This window comes from Excalfactoria chinensis, chromosome Z (assembly GCF_039878825.1).
Source record: "Excalfactoria chinensis isolate bCotChi1 chromosome Z, bCotChi1.hap2, whole genome shotgun sequence".
NCBI lineage: Eukaryota > Metazoa > Chordata > Aves > Galliformes > Phasianidae > Excalfactoria > Excalfactoria chinensis.
In genome coordinates this window covers 11,120,068-11,136,423 of record NC_092857.1, presented here as the reverse complement: position 1 = coordinate 11,136,423, position 16,356 = coordinate 11,120,068, and the positions used below count along the sequence as shown (strand labels likewise).

The following is a 16,356-nucleotide window of genomic DNA, read 5'->3' as shown; positions in this document are numbered from 1 at the left end:
ACTATAATTTTTGTTAATAATATTTTTTTTTAAGTTAAAGCAATTTTATTGTTCAAATTTAAAACAATTTTCCTTCATGTTTTGACATCTGTTTTACTTATTCTTAGACACTAAGTATTCTCAGCATGAACTGTGGATGATAACAGATGTTCATACTGAAACTGCTATGGCTGTAATTCGATCCATGGCTCGATTCATGGCTGCTTATTTCACAAATCAGCTGCTCTATATCTTTCCCCCACACAATGTTGATATCCTGCATCCACTTCACATCAGACGAGGTATTTTCTTTAAAAGCAATTTAATTTGCTGTGTTTAACTTGCACAGTTTTTTCATGTTGTCTCTTTTTGTTGTTGTTCTTGATTTATGATTTCAGCATCATTAACTGTAAAGATAGTGTAACTTAATCTTTCCAGATATTTCTGTTAAGAAGTGTCAGTGTCTCTCTGTGAAATTATCATTTTTTTGTCGTTCTTCATTTTATTTTTCTTCTAACATTTTATTGTTCTTCTCTTCATTCTTGAAAATATTTTGCTAATAAAGTTAGTAGTCTGGGGGAAATTGAGTTAAGTAAACAATAGTTTAATTACTTTTTTACATCTCCACTGAAAAGAGTCTGACCCCATAGTTTCAGCTGTCAGGCAAGTGCTCACCACCGTTCACCACTGCTCTGGCTGAGATCAGGTGCCTTCCTTGTGCAAACTGCAGTGCCAATTGTTAATACAGTATTGCTCCCAGGAAAGAGAAAGTGGGCCTCCTCCCTGCAAGCCCTCCTGCATGAACTGCAGGGCAAAGTGCTGTGCCACATTCAGTAAGATCTGCCCTGAGCCTTTTCTAGGCTAAACAATCTGAACACTCACAACATTTCCTCACAGGAGAAATGCAGTAGTCCCCTAAACATCTTAGATTGCTTAGATTTTCTGAGAAGTTTTTTAATTCATTGACAATTTTAATGTTTATATACTACAACAGGAAGTGGTATGTATGCCTTCACAGTCTTTGAAAATAAATGTAAGCCTCAAAAAAATGTGACGCTCTTTTCTAAATTTGCATTGTAGCTTCGTATCTGCTACTGCTGCAGGTTTGGTCAAGTGTGTACAACACTTAGTTAGTTTAGTTAGTACTAAAACTAAGAGAATTTTTATTTAGCTTAGATGTGCCCTTTGGAATATCAGAAACATGTACTGTATTGACAAATGTACTGTCAATGTGATTAAACCTTTATTTTTTTAATATTACTTTATATTGTATTGTATATATTATAATATAATATACAATAGTATTATATAATTACTATATATGTTACTATATATAATATTATTTTTATATTATTTTATATTATTGCATGCACCACATTACTAAGCAGGAAAATAGTGATCTCAGTCTTATATCACAACATGAGCTCCAGCTGCAGATAGACCCTTTAGTGTCTCTAATAGAGAGCTCAGTAAGAATCAAAAAGCAATATGAATGTATGAATTCATATCATTCATCTTACAGCACTGAGGTCAATTTAAACTTAATGTGTTTGTCTTAGATACATCTCCTCGTATTATTCCACTGCAACACCATCTGGTTACAAGAGCTGTTAGAGACCAGAACCTTTCGTCTGTGTGGACAGTAGAATATGCTCTTGACTTGTTCTTTGTTGGAGGACTTATTCCAGAAGCTGTGTGGTTAACACACAGACTTGGTGACTGGAAACTCTCAGTCGCAATTGGTGTGGCCTACACTCTATACTGTCAGAACTCTGATGAATTCACAAGGTAAAATTGAGCTTGGAATTGGTATAATATATTTTGTTACTGAGCTCTAGTTGTATTTACTTATTTTAACAACATATCCTTTTTCTCTAAAATTTCTGTTCTCAGGTTCCTTGTATCTGTAGGACCTAACATGTTACAATTAACTACTTTGAATTACATTTTCTTTTTTGAAGACTGTTCTGTTGTTTTTGTTTTTAAAGAACTGTTACTTACTATGCTTTCAGACTGAAAATCACAGAGCATCATCTGCCATTAAGCTTATCACCAGTGCAGACTTTTCAGGAAAAGCTACAGTCTTTGCTAGGGCAACCAGCTACTTCTGAGACAACTGAAGAACATATTAAGTACAAGCAGTTTACAGGTACCTAACATTATGAGAATTCATGATTATTTTTCATGTTGCTTCACTACATGTTCTATGCTGTTCACATTCACACTGCATATTACATGTGGTCTTGAAAAGAAATTACTTTCTCTGTGTATGTTGATATTGTAATATATACAAATACTGTAATTTTGTATGGGTTTGGGTTTGACTTATCATTTTTAAAATTGAACCTGTTGGCAATTTTGTCCATGGTTCAAGGCAGACAATACATTCATAACTTACATGCAGAAGTTTTTCATTTGCCATCCCTTGTCATCCCTGTAAATCCATGTATTCCCTTGTTCTTCACATATATTAGCCAAACCTTATTTGATTGTATTTGGGATTTACGTAAGCTTGGAAGAAAACTAATGCTTCCTTAAAACAAAGAGTGCAAAGCAAATGCAAGTAGTATGGAAAGTGTCAGCAAAATTAGATTAGATTTATTTTCAGCATGTTAAAGTACAAGGGGGTAAAATCTCATCACATAGCAGAGGTAAGTCCTCACTAATTCCATCAGACCTAACAACAAGCAAGGCTGAAAGTTTATGCCCGTGAGGGACATGCATAAACAAGTGTACATAAAGTCTATGTATGGCTTGCCATACCTGGTAATTGCCTACAGGCACTGTTTAAGCAAATACTATGCATATCAACAGCTTAATCCTGTTTCTGCTTCTTGATGCTCAGGATGAAGGTCCATATATTTACAAGTGTATGTACAGTGTGGATACCTCCAGTAGCTAGCTTTGAACCTACTAGCTAGACTCTGGATTACCAGTCTGTTACTGACTTCTGCATGGCTGTGTCCCTAAAACCCAGTCCCCACACTAGTTTCTAATACATAGCCACTCACCACCCTACTGGAAGTTGGCCTTGGATTTACAGTCCATCCAGTAGCTAGGTGATTGCTGGTCTGCTGTCTTCCCATGTGCTTAGTCACTAGAGATGCATATAGAGAGCTCAGCCAGCTCTTTAGGCTTCACTTTATCCTTACAGTAGCCAACTTCTCCTGTGGTCTCATGCTTAGAGTCACATGTGCACTAACACACTCACTGCCTCTCTGGCTGCTGGTCAGGACTTTGTCTTTCCAGTGTCTTGCCCTTATTACCACAGAAGCAAGTAGGTCTCCCAGTTGGTCTCTCCAGCAGTTGTCCTCCCTGGTACCTGTATTAGCTGCCAGTTCCTTCACTCTTGGTCACATGAAAGTGAGATACACTCACTCCAGCCTCTTAGAGCATTCTGCCTCCTTATCAGCCTGACCTGATACTCAGGCTCATTTGTTCCTATTGCTGGCACAGTGGGCAATGGTCCTACTGCTGTTGCTGGTTCTTGAACTCCTATATGCTGACAAAAAGGATAGTGTCTCTCCCTCAGGAAACTGTGCATATGCTGACAGGTCCCAGAAGTGGTGAGGCTAGCACAGCTCAGTGCCTTGCCTTCAGTTTCTTTCATAAGTATCCTCTAATGAGCCCTGGACAATCCCTAAGAGTTCTTCTCTGCATCCCATTGTGTAGCCCTTCCCTCTTGAAAGAGATGACTGTCTGTTCAAAATATACTCAAGAGTGCCACTCCTATTGGCTCATCTTGATGGATTTCATGCCTTCTGATGATGGTGTGTGTTTTTCTCACTGTAATTAAGTTTTTTTATTGCATAGTGAGCATTCATTTCTCTTGGAACACACAGATACAAGACTTTTACAGGTTGATTTTTTTTTTTTCCTGTGACAGTTCAGTGAGTAGACTGGCCTGGGTATTATTCAGGTTCTCCCACCTACTCTTGGTCTCTCTGCTCCTTTGCATGCATGGCAACTGAGGTTTTTATCACATAAAAATATAGTCTAATTGTAACACTTTCCTGCTAAAAATCCTCCATTTAGCTAGATAAGATTTACAGAAAGTTAGTATGTTATTCATTATCTCTTTTGTGTGTGTTTTGAAAACCTTCTTTAAGTCTCTGCTATGATTGTTAATAATAAGATATACAGTCTTTATCTTCTTTATGTGAACAAACTATTAGAATTTATCTTAGGCAAATGCATGGCTGAAAAGTTGACTTCTGCATATTGAAAGGCAATAGTTTTTCCCTCACCTTGGCAAAAAGTAAAGTTAACAATAGATTAAAATCTTATACAAATAGGTGTGATGTATACACTGTAATAAGTGAATTCTGAAAATAGGGCTATGTAATTTTAGAATAAATGACATGTAGTGAGTCAATTAATTTATTGATTTCTGTGATTAATATTTTATAGATCCAATTGAAGAAGAAGATGCAGATGTCCTTTATAGTTCAGTACAGGAGCTACTGAAAGCTGCTGTTATGGCAGATGCTGATATTCTCTCAGAGACATTTCAGCTTTTGATAGATTCTGTAAAGGATCTTAGTAGAAAATTCTGTGGTCTAATTCCAAATGGGCTTTATCTACCAGCACCGCCATTATACTGTCCTCAGCCAGCTTCTCTCAGTGAAGTGAGTGTGATAGAAATATTGTTGTTCCGTGTTTGAATGTATTTATGAAATAATCATCTGTATTTTTGTTCATTTCAGCTTATCTTTCTGTCTGATCCTTTTCCCTGTCTGTTCATTTACTGAACTAGTGATGAGAATGTTCATGTACCTTCCTTGTGGGCTTTTTGGTTTGGTTTGGTTTTGGTTGGTTGGTTTTTGTTTTCTTGTTTTTGTTTTTGTTTTCTCCCCCTAAAGAATCTGTGCTTTTAAGAGGAATGCAAGGGATTTACTCTTAGGAGCAAAAATGATATTTAGATGGAGTTACTTGTAATTCTTTCTGATAAAACGTTCTTTATAATTTTTGGCTTGGATTTTCTATTTTTCAGGAAGACTGTAATGACATTATTTTAAAAACTGAGAGAGAAAATCGTCAGAAAGTGTCAGGAGTTCTTCAGCGAATTATCTTGCTCTTCCGGGCCTCTTGTTGTTCCTGTCCTGCAGCACAGTGGTATATTACACAGCTGAAGCGGGGAAGAAAAGTTATGCAAAAAGTAAGCATTTAATTTGTAGAGTTTATCTTCATAATATGATTATCCATAGTAGATGTTACTTGATCTACTTGATAACGTACTTCATAGAATTGACTCCTTTCTGTTTTTTCTTGGTAAAGTACAAAATTGTCTATATTCCCATTCGAAAGAAACAAGCTAATTCTGATTGGGAGCAGCAGCTTCCTGAAATTGTGTTTCAGATCAACTTAGGGTTGGTTGTGCAACAGAGAACATGGTACTTACTTCAAGTAAAATGATCTTACTTCACAAAGCACAGAGCTCAGAATGTCTTGCTCTACTAAGTGTATTTTGTATGCATAGAACCAAGCTTGGAATATTTTGATAAGTTTTTGGTGTACTAGCTCAGGACTTTATTACTGTCAGTTACTGGTTGACTTACTAGAGAAGGTTGTGTGTGTCTAAATCTTCCTTCAACCTCTCAGTAGATGTAGTAGTCTACACTGGGAATAGACAAATAAATACTGTTTCTTCTTATTCATTTAATGGTTACACAGAGACTTAGTGCTAGCAATGGGAAATGGTCAGAAGTAGCAACTGAAACAGGAGGGATACGTGTTTGCTCTTATGTTTCAATACACCATGCAAAGGATTTTGTTTGTTAACTCATGCTAAGCATGATGGCTTAAATGAATTTTCAAAATACTGATTTGAAGGAAAAGGAAAGCAAGCTTAAAGGAATTTTACTGATCTTGGTAGTATTTTGCTAATAACTGAGAGGCTGTACATTTAGAAGTGATGTATTAAAATTTTTAACTTATTTTTATTTCTATTTGGATGTATAAAGAACATTTGTTGACACAAAAAATAATAGACACACAAATTGGCAAATCATATCAAAATAATTGATTGTTTACCTTCCGTCTGTAGATTCGAATGAAAGGATCTCTTCCTTCACTGAGCCCATTCCCAGAGACTTTGCTTCGTTACTGCAATTTCCATACTACTTTCTGTTCTGAATCTGCATCTTCTGGAGACCGTCAGCTTGATGATATTTCCTGTAAAATTTTAGGTCTGTATGGAATAAAATAGAGTGATTTATAGGTGAGAAAAGAACACAAAGGTTCCATAGGTGCACAGAAACTCAAATCAGAATTATACTGCATTGCGTGTGGAAGAAAGTACTCTTTCTAGCTCTGAATTATGTTAGTTATCAAAACATGAAATCCCAAAGTTCCTGTGCTAGATTGTGTCATCCTCCATCCCTGGAGGATCTAGTGCCTGATATAGTGATTGGCAATCCTGCCTGCAACAGGATCTGAAACTAGATGATCTTCGAGGTCCCTTACAAAATAAGCCAGTCTATTATTTTATGATACAAACCTGATGAACATGAAAGCAATCCAAAACAAATCAAGAGCTAAAAGAAGTAAAACAAATTCCTTTCTTCTAGCTGAAAATCTCAAGCTGTTTTATTTATTTCAATAGTGTCTTACCACATTGCATATTATTCTTCTAGGTTGGTTCCGAGAGCTGTGTGCATTGTGCTGGATGTTACATGTTCGTGAAAGATTATCTGACAGTTGTAGGCGGTACCAAGCTGCAAGGGAAAATGCAAACATCCATAAGGTGATTACATTACTAATGTAGTAGAGATACACTTCAATTGCATACAACTATGAGAATAATCACATTTGCTGTGTATTTCTGTGACGGCTCTTATTTGCAAAGAAGGACAAAATTAACGTTGATGTTAAGTGTGCAGTAAGTACTTGTTACAGAACAGTGTTGTATGTGTGAACTAAAACTTCTGAAAATGAAAATCTACTGTTTTTTTCTGATAGATTTTTGCTTGGTATTCAGCTCAGGTAACAGAAGACAAATACTGCCTGAACCACAGTAGTTTGTGTGCTTGCTGTCTAGTTAAAGTGTTTGATATATTTATTTTTTCTACCAAGGTTATTTTGGGTACTTCCTGATCAATTTGTATTTAACATACAGTTTTACTGTGCATAAAGCAAGTTTTATGATAGAGGTTGGGTATTTGTGTTCAAAAGAATAATGAAAAATATGAAAACTTAAATATTTTTTCTCTACTTATATTCTTATGTTTGAGATCAAAGAAAAAAAAAAAGACACTATAGACATTAATATGTTTGGCATGTATACTTTAATAATATGGATGTAAGTTTCTGTTGTATCCGTTTTGCAAGTCAGCTGCCATCAGAAGTTTGCTTCATTTTTAAAAGAAGTAAAAAATTTGTCTTCAACAGAAAAATCATTGAATCAGCAAGATGGCTCACTTTTAATTAGTAGGATACTCTTTCTTCTTTTTATTGCAGTAGTGACAGATGAAATAAAAGCCACTGACAGTTCAAAAATAAACATTCACAGTAAAGGCTTGCTTAAATGTCTTGCTCACAATAAAGAAGTCGCTATTACCTTAAGTTACCGTAAATTGATTTACTAATTATAGTAATTCAGTGTGTTTAATCAACAACAGATGATTTAACTAAATTTTTAAGTGTTCCTCTGAAGGGAGTGAAACATGCTTTTCAGCAGGATATGAACTGAATTGATTTTAAAGGATGTCTTTTGTTTTTTAATATAAATTATGGTCCTTTATGACTTCAGTCTGCTTCCTACTTTTCTTCTTCCTCTCTGAAAGTTAAATTAGTTGATTATATATTATCCAGGAATGAATCAGTGGTTTGCAATCTTTGAGTAACTTAGATGAGGTATGTTGTTCATTTAAATTTATGTTGATATAGCAAGTGTTTTTTAGGATCTTAAGAAGAATGAATGTGATGCCTCCACAGTTGAGCACTGTCTGAATGCAGCAGAATGGGCTTGCAGAATGCTTCCTTTCTGCAGGTTCATGAATGTTGAAGAATTAGTTCAAGATGTAATTCTGAGCCTGCTTGGAGAACTGCCTCCAATCAAAAAGGTAAAAGAAATTAAAGCTAGAACAGAAGCAGTAGATATCACAGATGTTTTTTTTCTTGTAAATGCTACTGGTTAGACTTTCTGATGGTGTAAGTTCTGTTGGAAATTCTCGATGAAATACTTCAAAAGAGACTTTGTTTTGTACAGGTGGCAGAAATTTTTGTTAAAGCTTTTCCTAATCCTGAAGATGTACGAGTTCCACTAAGAGATAAATATCATGGTCTTCAGCAACGACTCAGACACTGTACTGTGCAAGGTAATGTGCATCCTTCTTCAAGAAATACGAAATGAGCATTCTTTTTTATCTTGGTCATTAACAAGTTATTATAATCTCAGAGGACTGTGACTAACATTGAAGAGTCTATTTGGAAACCTGTACCTAAAGGTGTTCCATTGTGATCAATACTTGGGAAGAATATAAGAATGTAGTCAGGGCCTGCAGGGATGAGATGAGGAAGGCTAAAGCCCACCTGGAGTTGAATCTAGCTAAGGTGATAAAGGATAATAAAAAAGGCTTCTTTAAGTACGTTAACAGCAAAAGGAAGGCTAGGGAGAATGTGGGCCCCATACTAAGTGAGGGAGGCGTTCTGGTAACGGGATGCTGAGAAGGCAGAAATACTGAACTCCTTCTTTTCTTCTGTCTGTAGTGAAAGGGCTCTCCCTCAGGAATCCCAGACCCTGGAGGTTAATCAGAATCACAGAATTATTAAGGTTGGAAAAGACCTAAGAGATCATCCAGTCCAACAAACACCAATTCTTCCCAGCTAAATCATATCGCTCAACACAACATCCAAACGTTTCTTGAACACCCCCATGGTCGGTGACTCCACCACCTCCCTGGGCAGTGCATTCCAGTGCCTGACTGCCCTTTCAGAGAAGTAATATTTTCTAATGTCCAGCCTGAATCTCCCCTGGCACAGCTTGAAACCATTCCCTCTAGCTCTATCACTGTCTACACAAGAGAAGAGGCCGACCTCCAGCTCACTACAACCTCCCTTCAGGAAGTTATAGAGAGCAATAATGTCTCCCTTGAGCCTCCTCTTCTCCAGGCTGAACAATCCCAGTTCCCTCAGCTGCTCCTCATAAGGCCTGTGCTCCAGATCCCTCACCAGCTTCATAGCCCTCCTCTGAATGTGTTCCAGGGCCTCAGTGTCTTTCTTGCAGTGAGGGGTCCAAAACTGAGCACAGTACTTGAGATGTGGCCTCACCAGTTCCAAGTACGGGGGGACAATTACCTCCCTGTTCCTGCTAGTATCACTGTTTTTGATGCAAGCCAGGATGCTGTTGGCCTTCTTGGCCACCTGAGCACACTGTCGGCTCGTGCTCAGCCAAGCATCAGTCAGTACCCCCAGGTGTGTTTCTTCCACACAGTCCCCCTTCTTTTATGCCTCAAGTAAAACAGTTACAATTTTTATTTAGACAATTCTAAGTGGATTTTGTGGCAGATTCCTTATTTATAATGTCTTTGCCAATAACAGCATATCATGACATCTCAGTAAATGGTTTTACTCATTTTGTCATATTTGCTGTCAGATTTTTAAATGGCTACAGTTAATGGTGAAGTTTGTTTGTATCTCAATCTGATACAGTAAGTCAAAATCAAGAAATTTGCATTTTAAATCTCTTTTCTTTCTTTGAGCAGGTCCTGGAAGTGATGAAATGATGTCTGTTGTCATACAGACTCTGGAAAAAGCTAGAATGAAGAATTTGAGACTTGTAATAAGGAATATAGGCCCTATAGAAATTAATGTTTGGGAGCCAGCAGAAGGAGCAGATTATCAGGAGCAACACTGTTATGACAGAGACTCACTAGGCACTAGTATAAGCAGAAGCACACTTACTGATATTGGCAGTCCTCAGTTGCACAGTGAGGCTGAAACAGTAGATACACTTTCTGATGCTTTGCTTGATGAAGAAACAAGATTTCAAACACCTTTACCTCAAAGGTATGAAAAAGTGGCAGCAGAAAAATCTTATTTAAGAAAAAATACAGTTGCCTTACTGTTCAAATGAGCTTCTCATCAAATACAATAACTGATACTTTGAGTAATTTATCAAATGAAAAATGATGAATTTCATCAGATCTCAAAACGGATATTATGTCAAGCAACATGAGTAATAGTGTTCTAGAAATGTAAATTATTTTTAGCTATGTCCAAATGCTTGTATGATATTTTTGAGTTCCTGTCTTTGTAAGAAATATGGATTTTATGTTTGATTTTAATTTGCCACCTTAACATTATATTAATGTAAGTTTCTTTTTATTAGTCTCCTATTTGTAACAAATGAGGAAGAAGAGGAAATATTGTTCCATTTACTCATTTTTCATGTAAATCTTCTTACTGTTGATCTTGGTGTTAACTCTTTGTTTCTTGTCTAACAGGGAAAGTGAATATCAGAGACGAGGAGAGATAGGTAGCAAAAATGCTGCCTGCAAGACAAAAGTTCTTACTTGGAAAACAAAACATATGGAGAAAGAGTATAGAAAGGACACTCAGAATCAGCATAGTTTGCCTGTAGTTGGTGCGTGGGAATTTGAACGTGATGATGAAGAGTATGTTAATTTCTTAGAGCTCTTTCTGAGCTATGTTCTTGAGAAAGATCTGGTAAAGCACAGTGACCTCAGGATTCCATTTCTTACTAGCTTTTCTGGACTTCTTCGAAAACATGAATTAAACTCTCTCTTTTTTGATATTCATACAACACTAAAACGTCGACAAGCCAAAACAAGAAGCAAAAGTGTGTTTAGAGCAGGGTCTTGCTATACCATCACCCTGACATCCTACAGTCCTGAAACAGTTTCTGTCCATGGTGTAAACCAAAATGCTCTGGAAAATCCAAACATTGTACAGCCCACTATACATACAACAGATCATTCTGTGCATAACTCCTTCAAAGAACTTAAAGGATTATTTGGTTTAAAACGCAACTCAATTTACAGAGCTCAGAGTGACAATCAAGGGGTAACTGTTGCATCAGCAAGTCAGATTGTTCCTAAAGATACTTCCTGTACACTACAAACTCTGGCAACTTCTAAATACGTGTACAAAACTGCTTGTTTTCCTGAAACTATACCAGGAGAAGAACTGGCAATAGAACTGACAGGTAAATTTAGCAATATTGCAAGATTACTTGAGTGGATGATCAGATGGTCTGACAGGAGACTGCTGCGTGGTTCCAAGAAACAAGATTCCATAGAGGAAAGTCTTCCAATGATACATGTGAAAACATCAGCAGCTGCTGTCATTACTTCCTTATGGCTGTTAGAACAGTTGTGCAAAGATGGAAAGCAAGCAAGGAGTGTAACATTTAAGGTAAAAAAGGGATGGAATAAGAATCAATTCGTGCCAGCAAACAGAGTTGTACACATCTTTTACCTTATAGTTTGATTCTTGGTAAGAAAAGGAGTATTGATCAATAGTCTTTAAGTGGGGAGTTGTTCAGAAAATAGATATTTTACAGGATTACCAGAATTCTGGGAAAACTTCAGTTGAAGATGAAAGTCCTCATTTAGAAGTCATATTCAAAATCATTTAAGTAGTTATTGCAGTATTTGAGTGAATGCTTAGAAGTTAAATCGCTGTGTCTATTCTTATGTAAAGAAAGACAAAATTGGTGACAGAGTATTGGAAAAACAAGACAAATAATTAAAGAATGGCTTGTCAAGGGAAACTTGAATGCAAGCTTATTTGTCCATAAAGGAAAGCACAGTTGTATTTTGACTAAAGCTAGATTCATGAAAAGTGAACTTTGAATTTCCAGCTAACACTGTTAAAGTTGGGGAATTTGAAGAAAAAGAGATTTGCCAGGTGAATCAGGTGCAGTAATGCTTTATTTGCTATTGGGGGCAGCTAGAACATTTTCCTTCTTTAATTAAGGCTACAGGAAATGCTTTGGATGGAGAGGGTTATGGGGTTTTTTAAGGTCTTTTCTCACAGATCAAGAGAGATTTTGACTTGTATTTGGTTTCCATATTCTGTTTTCTTGCAAGCACTGTATATACTTTACTTACATCTTATTGCCAGAATACTAAGTGTGCTTCTAAGTATTCATGATTATGTAACTTTTGTTTTCCTTTCTGTTGTTAATAGAATCCAAGTAATCAATGTCTGAAAGAATCTACATCTCTGTCAGAAGCACAGCCTAGGACTGAGAGAAAATGCAGAGTAGATGAAGGCGCTTCAGCAAATACTCCAGCTGATGTCCATGATGTGCAAGCCTATGACATTCTCTGTGAAGATGGTTTTGGGTAATTGTTTTTTATCTATGGACTCCAGTTGTTTGTCATCCCCAGCTAATCAACATAGCAAGATGAAGAGTTCTGCTGTTTCTTCATATTATGTTAAATTTTGAACGTAAATTCAATCTCGTACTCAAATCTAATGGCTACATGTAGTCTATTACATCACTTGTATTTATTCCTGAAACACGATAATTAGCCATTATATTCATTCTATATGTACATAGGTTACTAATTTTGGTGGAAATGTTAAGGTGTAATCTTTTATATTGTGATATAATCTCAGTTTTGTGGAAGAGAGTCTAGATTTTTATGCCTCATAAATCACACAATTGTCACAGTTCTTCTCAAATTAATGACCAAATCTCTTACAAGAAATATTCACAAGAACTTAATGTTTTTGATTATTGTATTCTGTGATCCTTTTATTTCTCATAATATTTAGAAAAAATCTTATGTTTACTGTTTAAACATTATCAGTAATAACACTGTTGGAAGGTGAAGTCTTAAATAATGTCATATAAACTGCTGCAAGACTTCACTCGTTACAGAACTTCTGTTATTGAGAAAAAGATAAAATGGGACTAAGTACCTGCCTTCCCTAGATATAGTTCTAGGTAGCAAATAAGATGGCTGTTGCATATGAATTGAAATGTACATCATTGTTTATACAGGTAGTGGTGTGGAAATGCAGTCTAGATTTTTTATTTAATAAATATCATTGTTTTCTCAAATAACAAACTCTGTATAGGAAGAAAGAAAATCTTCATTCTTTTCTCATGCTGAGATGATACCGACAATGTTTCTTGGCTTTTTTTGTTGTTTTTTTTTTCATTTTTTCCCTGGATTCTTAATCTAGCTAGGTTGATGTGTGTGTCAGAATAAAAACTGGAAAAAGGAGTAAATATGCATTTCTTAATATCTTAAACACTTCTGGAGATAGAGATTCTATATACTGATGGCTTTTGTAAAATGTAAGATCTGATGCTGGTATTTGAAGACACTGGTGTGTGTTTCCTACAAATTTTATTTTATTTTTTATCATAAAGGAAGTTTCTGTGAAGGACATAAATGTATCATAGACAGATTATCTTAAAGTCATGGTGCAATTTATGCCTTCCATTTTCTTTTTGATAGGTCATATGTGTTGTTTATATGTTTCTAAAGACCATCTCAAGGACTGTCCCATTAGTGTCAGTAAAATGCTACCACTATTCAAAAAAATAGTATTTATCTCAGTTTAAGTAAAATTCATAGGGGAACTTCATATGATTAATTTGCAGCAGTGTTTATTTTACAGTTATACTGCAGTCTGAGAAGGACAGCATATTTAAATTAAGTCTGATACTTAAGTTACTTTTGTTGTTAAATATCTTTTTTTAATTCTTATGATCAGCATGTCTACAAAATCAAAATATTTTGATAAGAAGGAAATTAAACATGGAAATTGTTGTCTACCTCATGTGACTGAAGATCTTGATAAAGTTGAGCCATTTCTTCAGGAGGAGTCAGACTTAACATCACAAAGTGAAGGTTTGTGTTTATGCTATATTCTTTTACTGTTGTCTGATGTAGCAAACAGTGGGAGCTTTGCCTAAATAGAATTATATATTCCTTACATGCCACATCAGTAGTAAAAGCATAAACTATGAATTTGCTGGAAGATACCTCAATCCCCTTTCTTCCTCAATAGGGAAAAAGTGGACTAATGTAAACCAGCTGACTGAAACTGTATAACAGTGCTGTATGTCATGTAGTTTTCTGATTTAGAATGATTTTGTTTCTTTGTCTAGAATTCCTTGAGGAACCATTTGAAACTCCAAAGAGCTCCAATAGCTCTGTCAGGATCAAACCTGGAAAGGCAAGTTATCATCTTGCGTAAAGAATTCCTCAGTGTAATTTAGAATTGGAGGTCTTGGTGGATTTTTTTCCCTACTTAAATCAATAATAAAATTCATTAGTACTTGAACAGTGGTAAAGTGAGATCTACTCTAAATGCTTTTCAATATTGATTCAGTGTTTATAAAACTCACTGTGTGTCTGCCTATCTGTACAGATTTATAACTATGTTGCATAAAAGGTTGTGTGCCACAGTGTGTAAAAATCTACTATTATGTATGCACAGATATGTACAAAGCCATGTAAACTAAACAGAAAAACAAAAACAAAAAGCAACCAAAAACCAAAACTGATGGTCTTCTGGTTAAAAGAACTTTATAGCTATTTTGTTTACCATAGCTAGCTGTATTACAATTTATTTCCTAAAAATGTGTGCTGACTTGGAAGTTGTCACAGGGTGACTAAGTAATGACCCTTATGACTTGTTTGTTTGCTTGCTTACCTGCTTTTAAATTAAATGTATAAAGGTGTATTATTTGTTGGGGTGTGAAAAGTCAGTTTAGATCCATAAATAAGCCATGTTCATCATCTTCCAAGAAAATTCTCCTGTCTTTGAAACTGGCTAGGAACTGTTATGAATGAATGTGGATTGCAACAGCATCAGCTTACTTTCCCAGAGGACTCTGGATTCAGTGCTGTTAATAGAATTACAACCAGTAAAAGAATCGTGATTTTCAGTTACCCACTATGTATTACCGCATACTACTACAGTGAATCTATGGCATATATGAAGTCCTGGATGTGTTTCTTAGTTTGTGCACAGCTTCTTTATATGAAGTTCGTTTCCCCATTTTCATCCTTAATAGGAGGCGTGAGATTAGCAGACTTGATTTCCAGGATATTGCATGTGGATACAAACATGAAAATAGAAACAAATAATAACCAATTTATTAAAAAAATTACAGTGTTTGGCTGGAATTATTAGAGTGTCTCCAAATACCTAAGCTACAACTGTCCTCCAATAACTGTGTAATTTTTATTATTTTTGTCAGATTTATTTAAATGACTGTTTAATGAAAAATATGTTTAACTTAGGCTAATAAAGTAACAACTCATTGAAGCAGAAGGGTTATATAAAAATTTACAAGTTCAGACTCATTTTTTTGTATTCCAGAACGTCTCTAATTCAGCTGCAGATAGTCCACACGAGGACCAAAAGATGAAAAAAGCAAAGGAAAGAAAGACTGAACAGAATGTGTGAGAGACTTTTTTTTTCTAATTTCCCTTCACCTTTGTTTAAAAACAATTAAAATAGTTTTGCTAATTATGGGATTCAGTCAAATCCGTATGGGTTGTTATTGTTTGTAGGAGCAAACTCATAGACTGGAACAAAATTTCAGTCATGTTCTAGTTCACATGAATAGCATTTCACATATAAAAGGTGCTGGGTGGATTAATGGTTAGTTTAGAAAAGAACAGGTAATACAGTCATGGTTTGTGGTAAGGGCTAGTATTTTCTTTCAGGTTGAAGTATGTAACTGGAGAAGTTTTCAGTCTGAAAAATCTTCTCTGAATTTGGAGTAGTATTTTCAGACAAAGTACAGGGTAGAGTTACTATTATGGGAAATTTAATTGTTAACTTGTTAAACAATTTGAAAGAAAAGGATGAAAATGTACATAGGTGGTATATATATACATACATGTAGGGAGGGAGAGAGGGGGATATTTTACATAACTTAAATTCAAGAAATTTTGGCTTGTTTTAAATTTAATGTGAGCTAGATGTATATTTTAAGATATCCTTACATTTAAAATAAAATGTATATAAATTTATGGAAACAATCCATAAGCTTGACTGTCACATCACTAGTTTGAGTTGATTACTGCTTAGTTTAATTTCTTTGAAGTTTTCCAAGGGAAGAAACTGTATTCTAATAATTCAAGGTTTTTTGTTTGCTATGAAGAATATTGGTGTTTGGAATCTTTTTCAATTAATGAGAAATGTAACCACTTGTTTTTATTATTTTTGTAAATTTTCTCTATGACTCCACCAAATTTCTTTCTCATAATGAAACCTTTCTCTATAATACACAGTACCTGACTTTATTTTAAATGGCATATAAATCCATATTCTGTTTGTGTAGAAAAAATGGCCAGGTTTAGGGAAATAAAGGTTTCCTTATGACTCTGGCATTCCTTTTTTTATTTTTTTGGAATGCAGATTGGGGTCATAATT

The 16,356-nt window shown here is 35.3% G+C and overlaps 1 protein-coding gene across 1 annotated transcript in view; it reads left to right on the top strand.

The window, feature by feature from the left end:
• The window catches only part of CPLANE1 (ciliogenesis and planar polarity effector complex subunit 1), a 57,987-nt gene that overhangs the window by 14,880 nt on the left and 26,751 nt on the right, over positions 1-16,356 (top strand). The window contains exons 15-29 of the mRNA XM_072360284.1: positions 108-281; positions 1,539-1,767; positions 1,992-2,128; positions 4,390-4,607; positions 4,973-5,137; positions 6,026-6,167; positions 6,615-6,724; positions 7,881-8,042; positions 8,189-8,297; positions 9,684-9,987; positions 10,425-11,355; positions 12,133-12,290; positions 13,678-13,814; positions 14,075-14,142; positions 15,295-15,377. Coding sequence (XP_072216385.1) covers positions 108-281; positions 1,539-1,767; positions 1,992-2,128; positions 4,390-4,607; positions 4,973-5,137; positions 6,026-6,167; positions 6,615-6,724; positions 7,881-8,042; positions 8,189-8,297; positions 9,684-9,987; positions 10,425-11,355; positions 12,133-12,290; positions 13,678-13,814; positions 14,075-14,142; positions 15,295-15,377 — 3,127 coding nt within the window. The remainder of the gene's footprint in view (positions 1-107; positions 282-1,538; positions 1,768-1,991; positions 2,129-4,389; positions 4,608-4,972; positions 5,138-6,025; positions 6,168-6,614; positions 6,725-7,880; positions 8,043-8,188; positions 8,298-9,683; positions 9,988-10,424; positions 11,356-12,132; positions 12,291-13,677; positions 13,815-14,074; positions 14,143-15,294; positions 15,378-16,356) is intronic.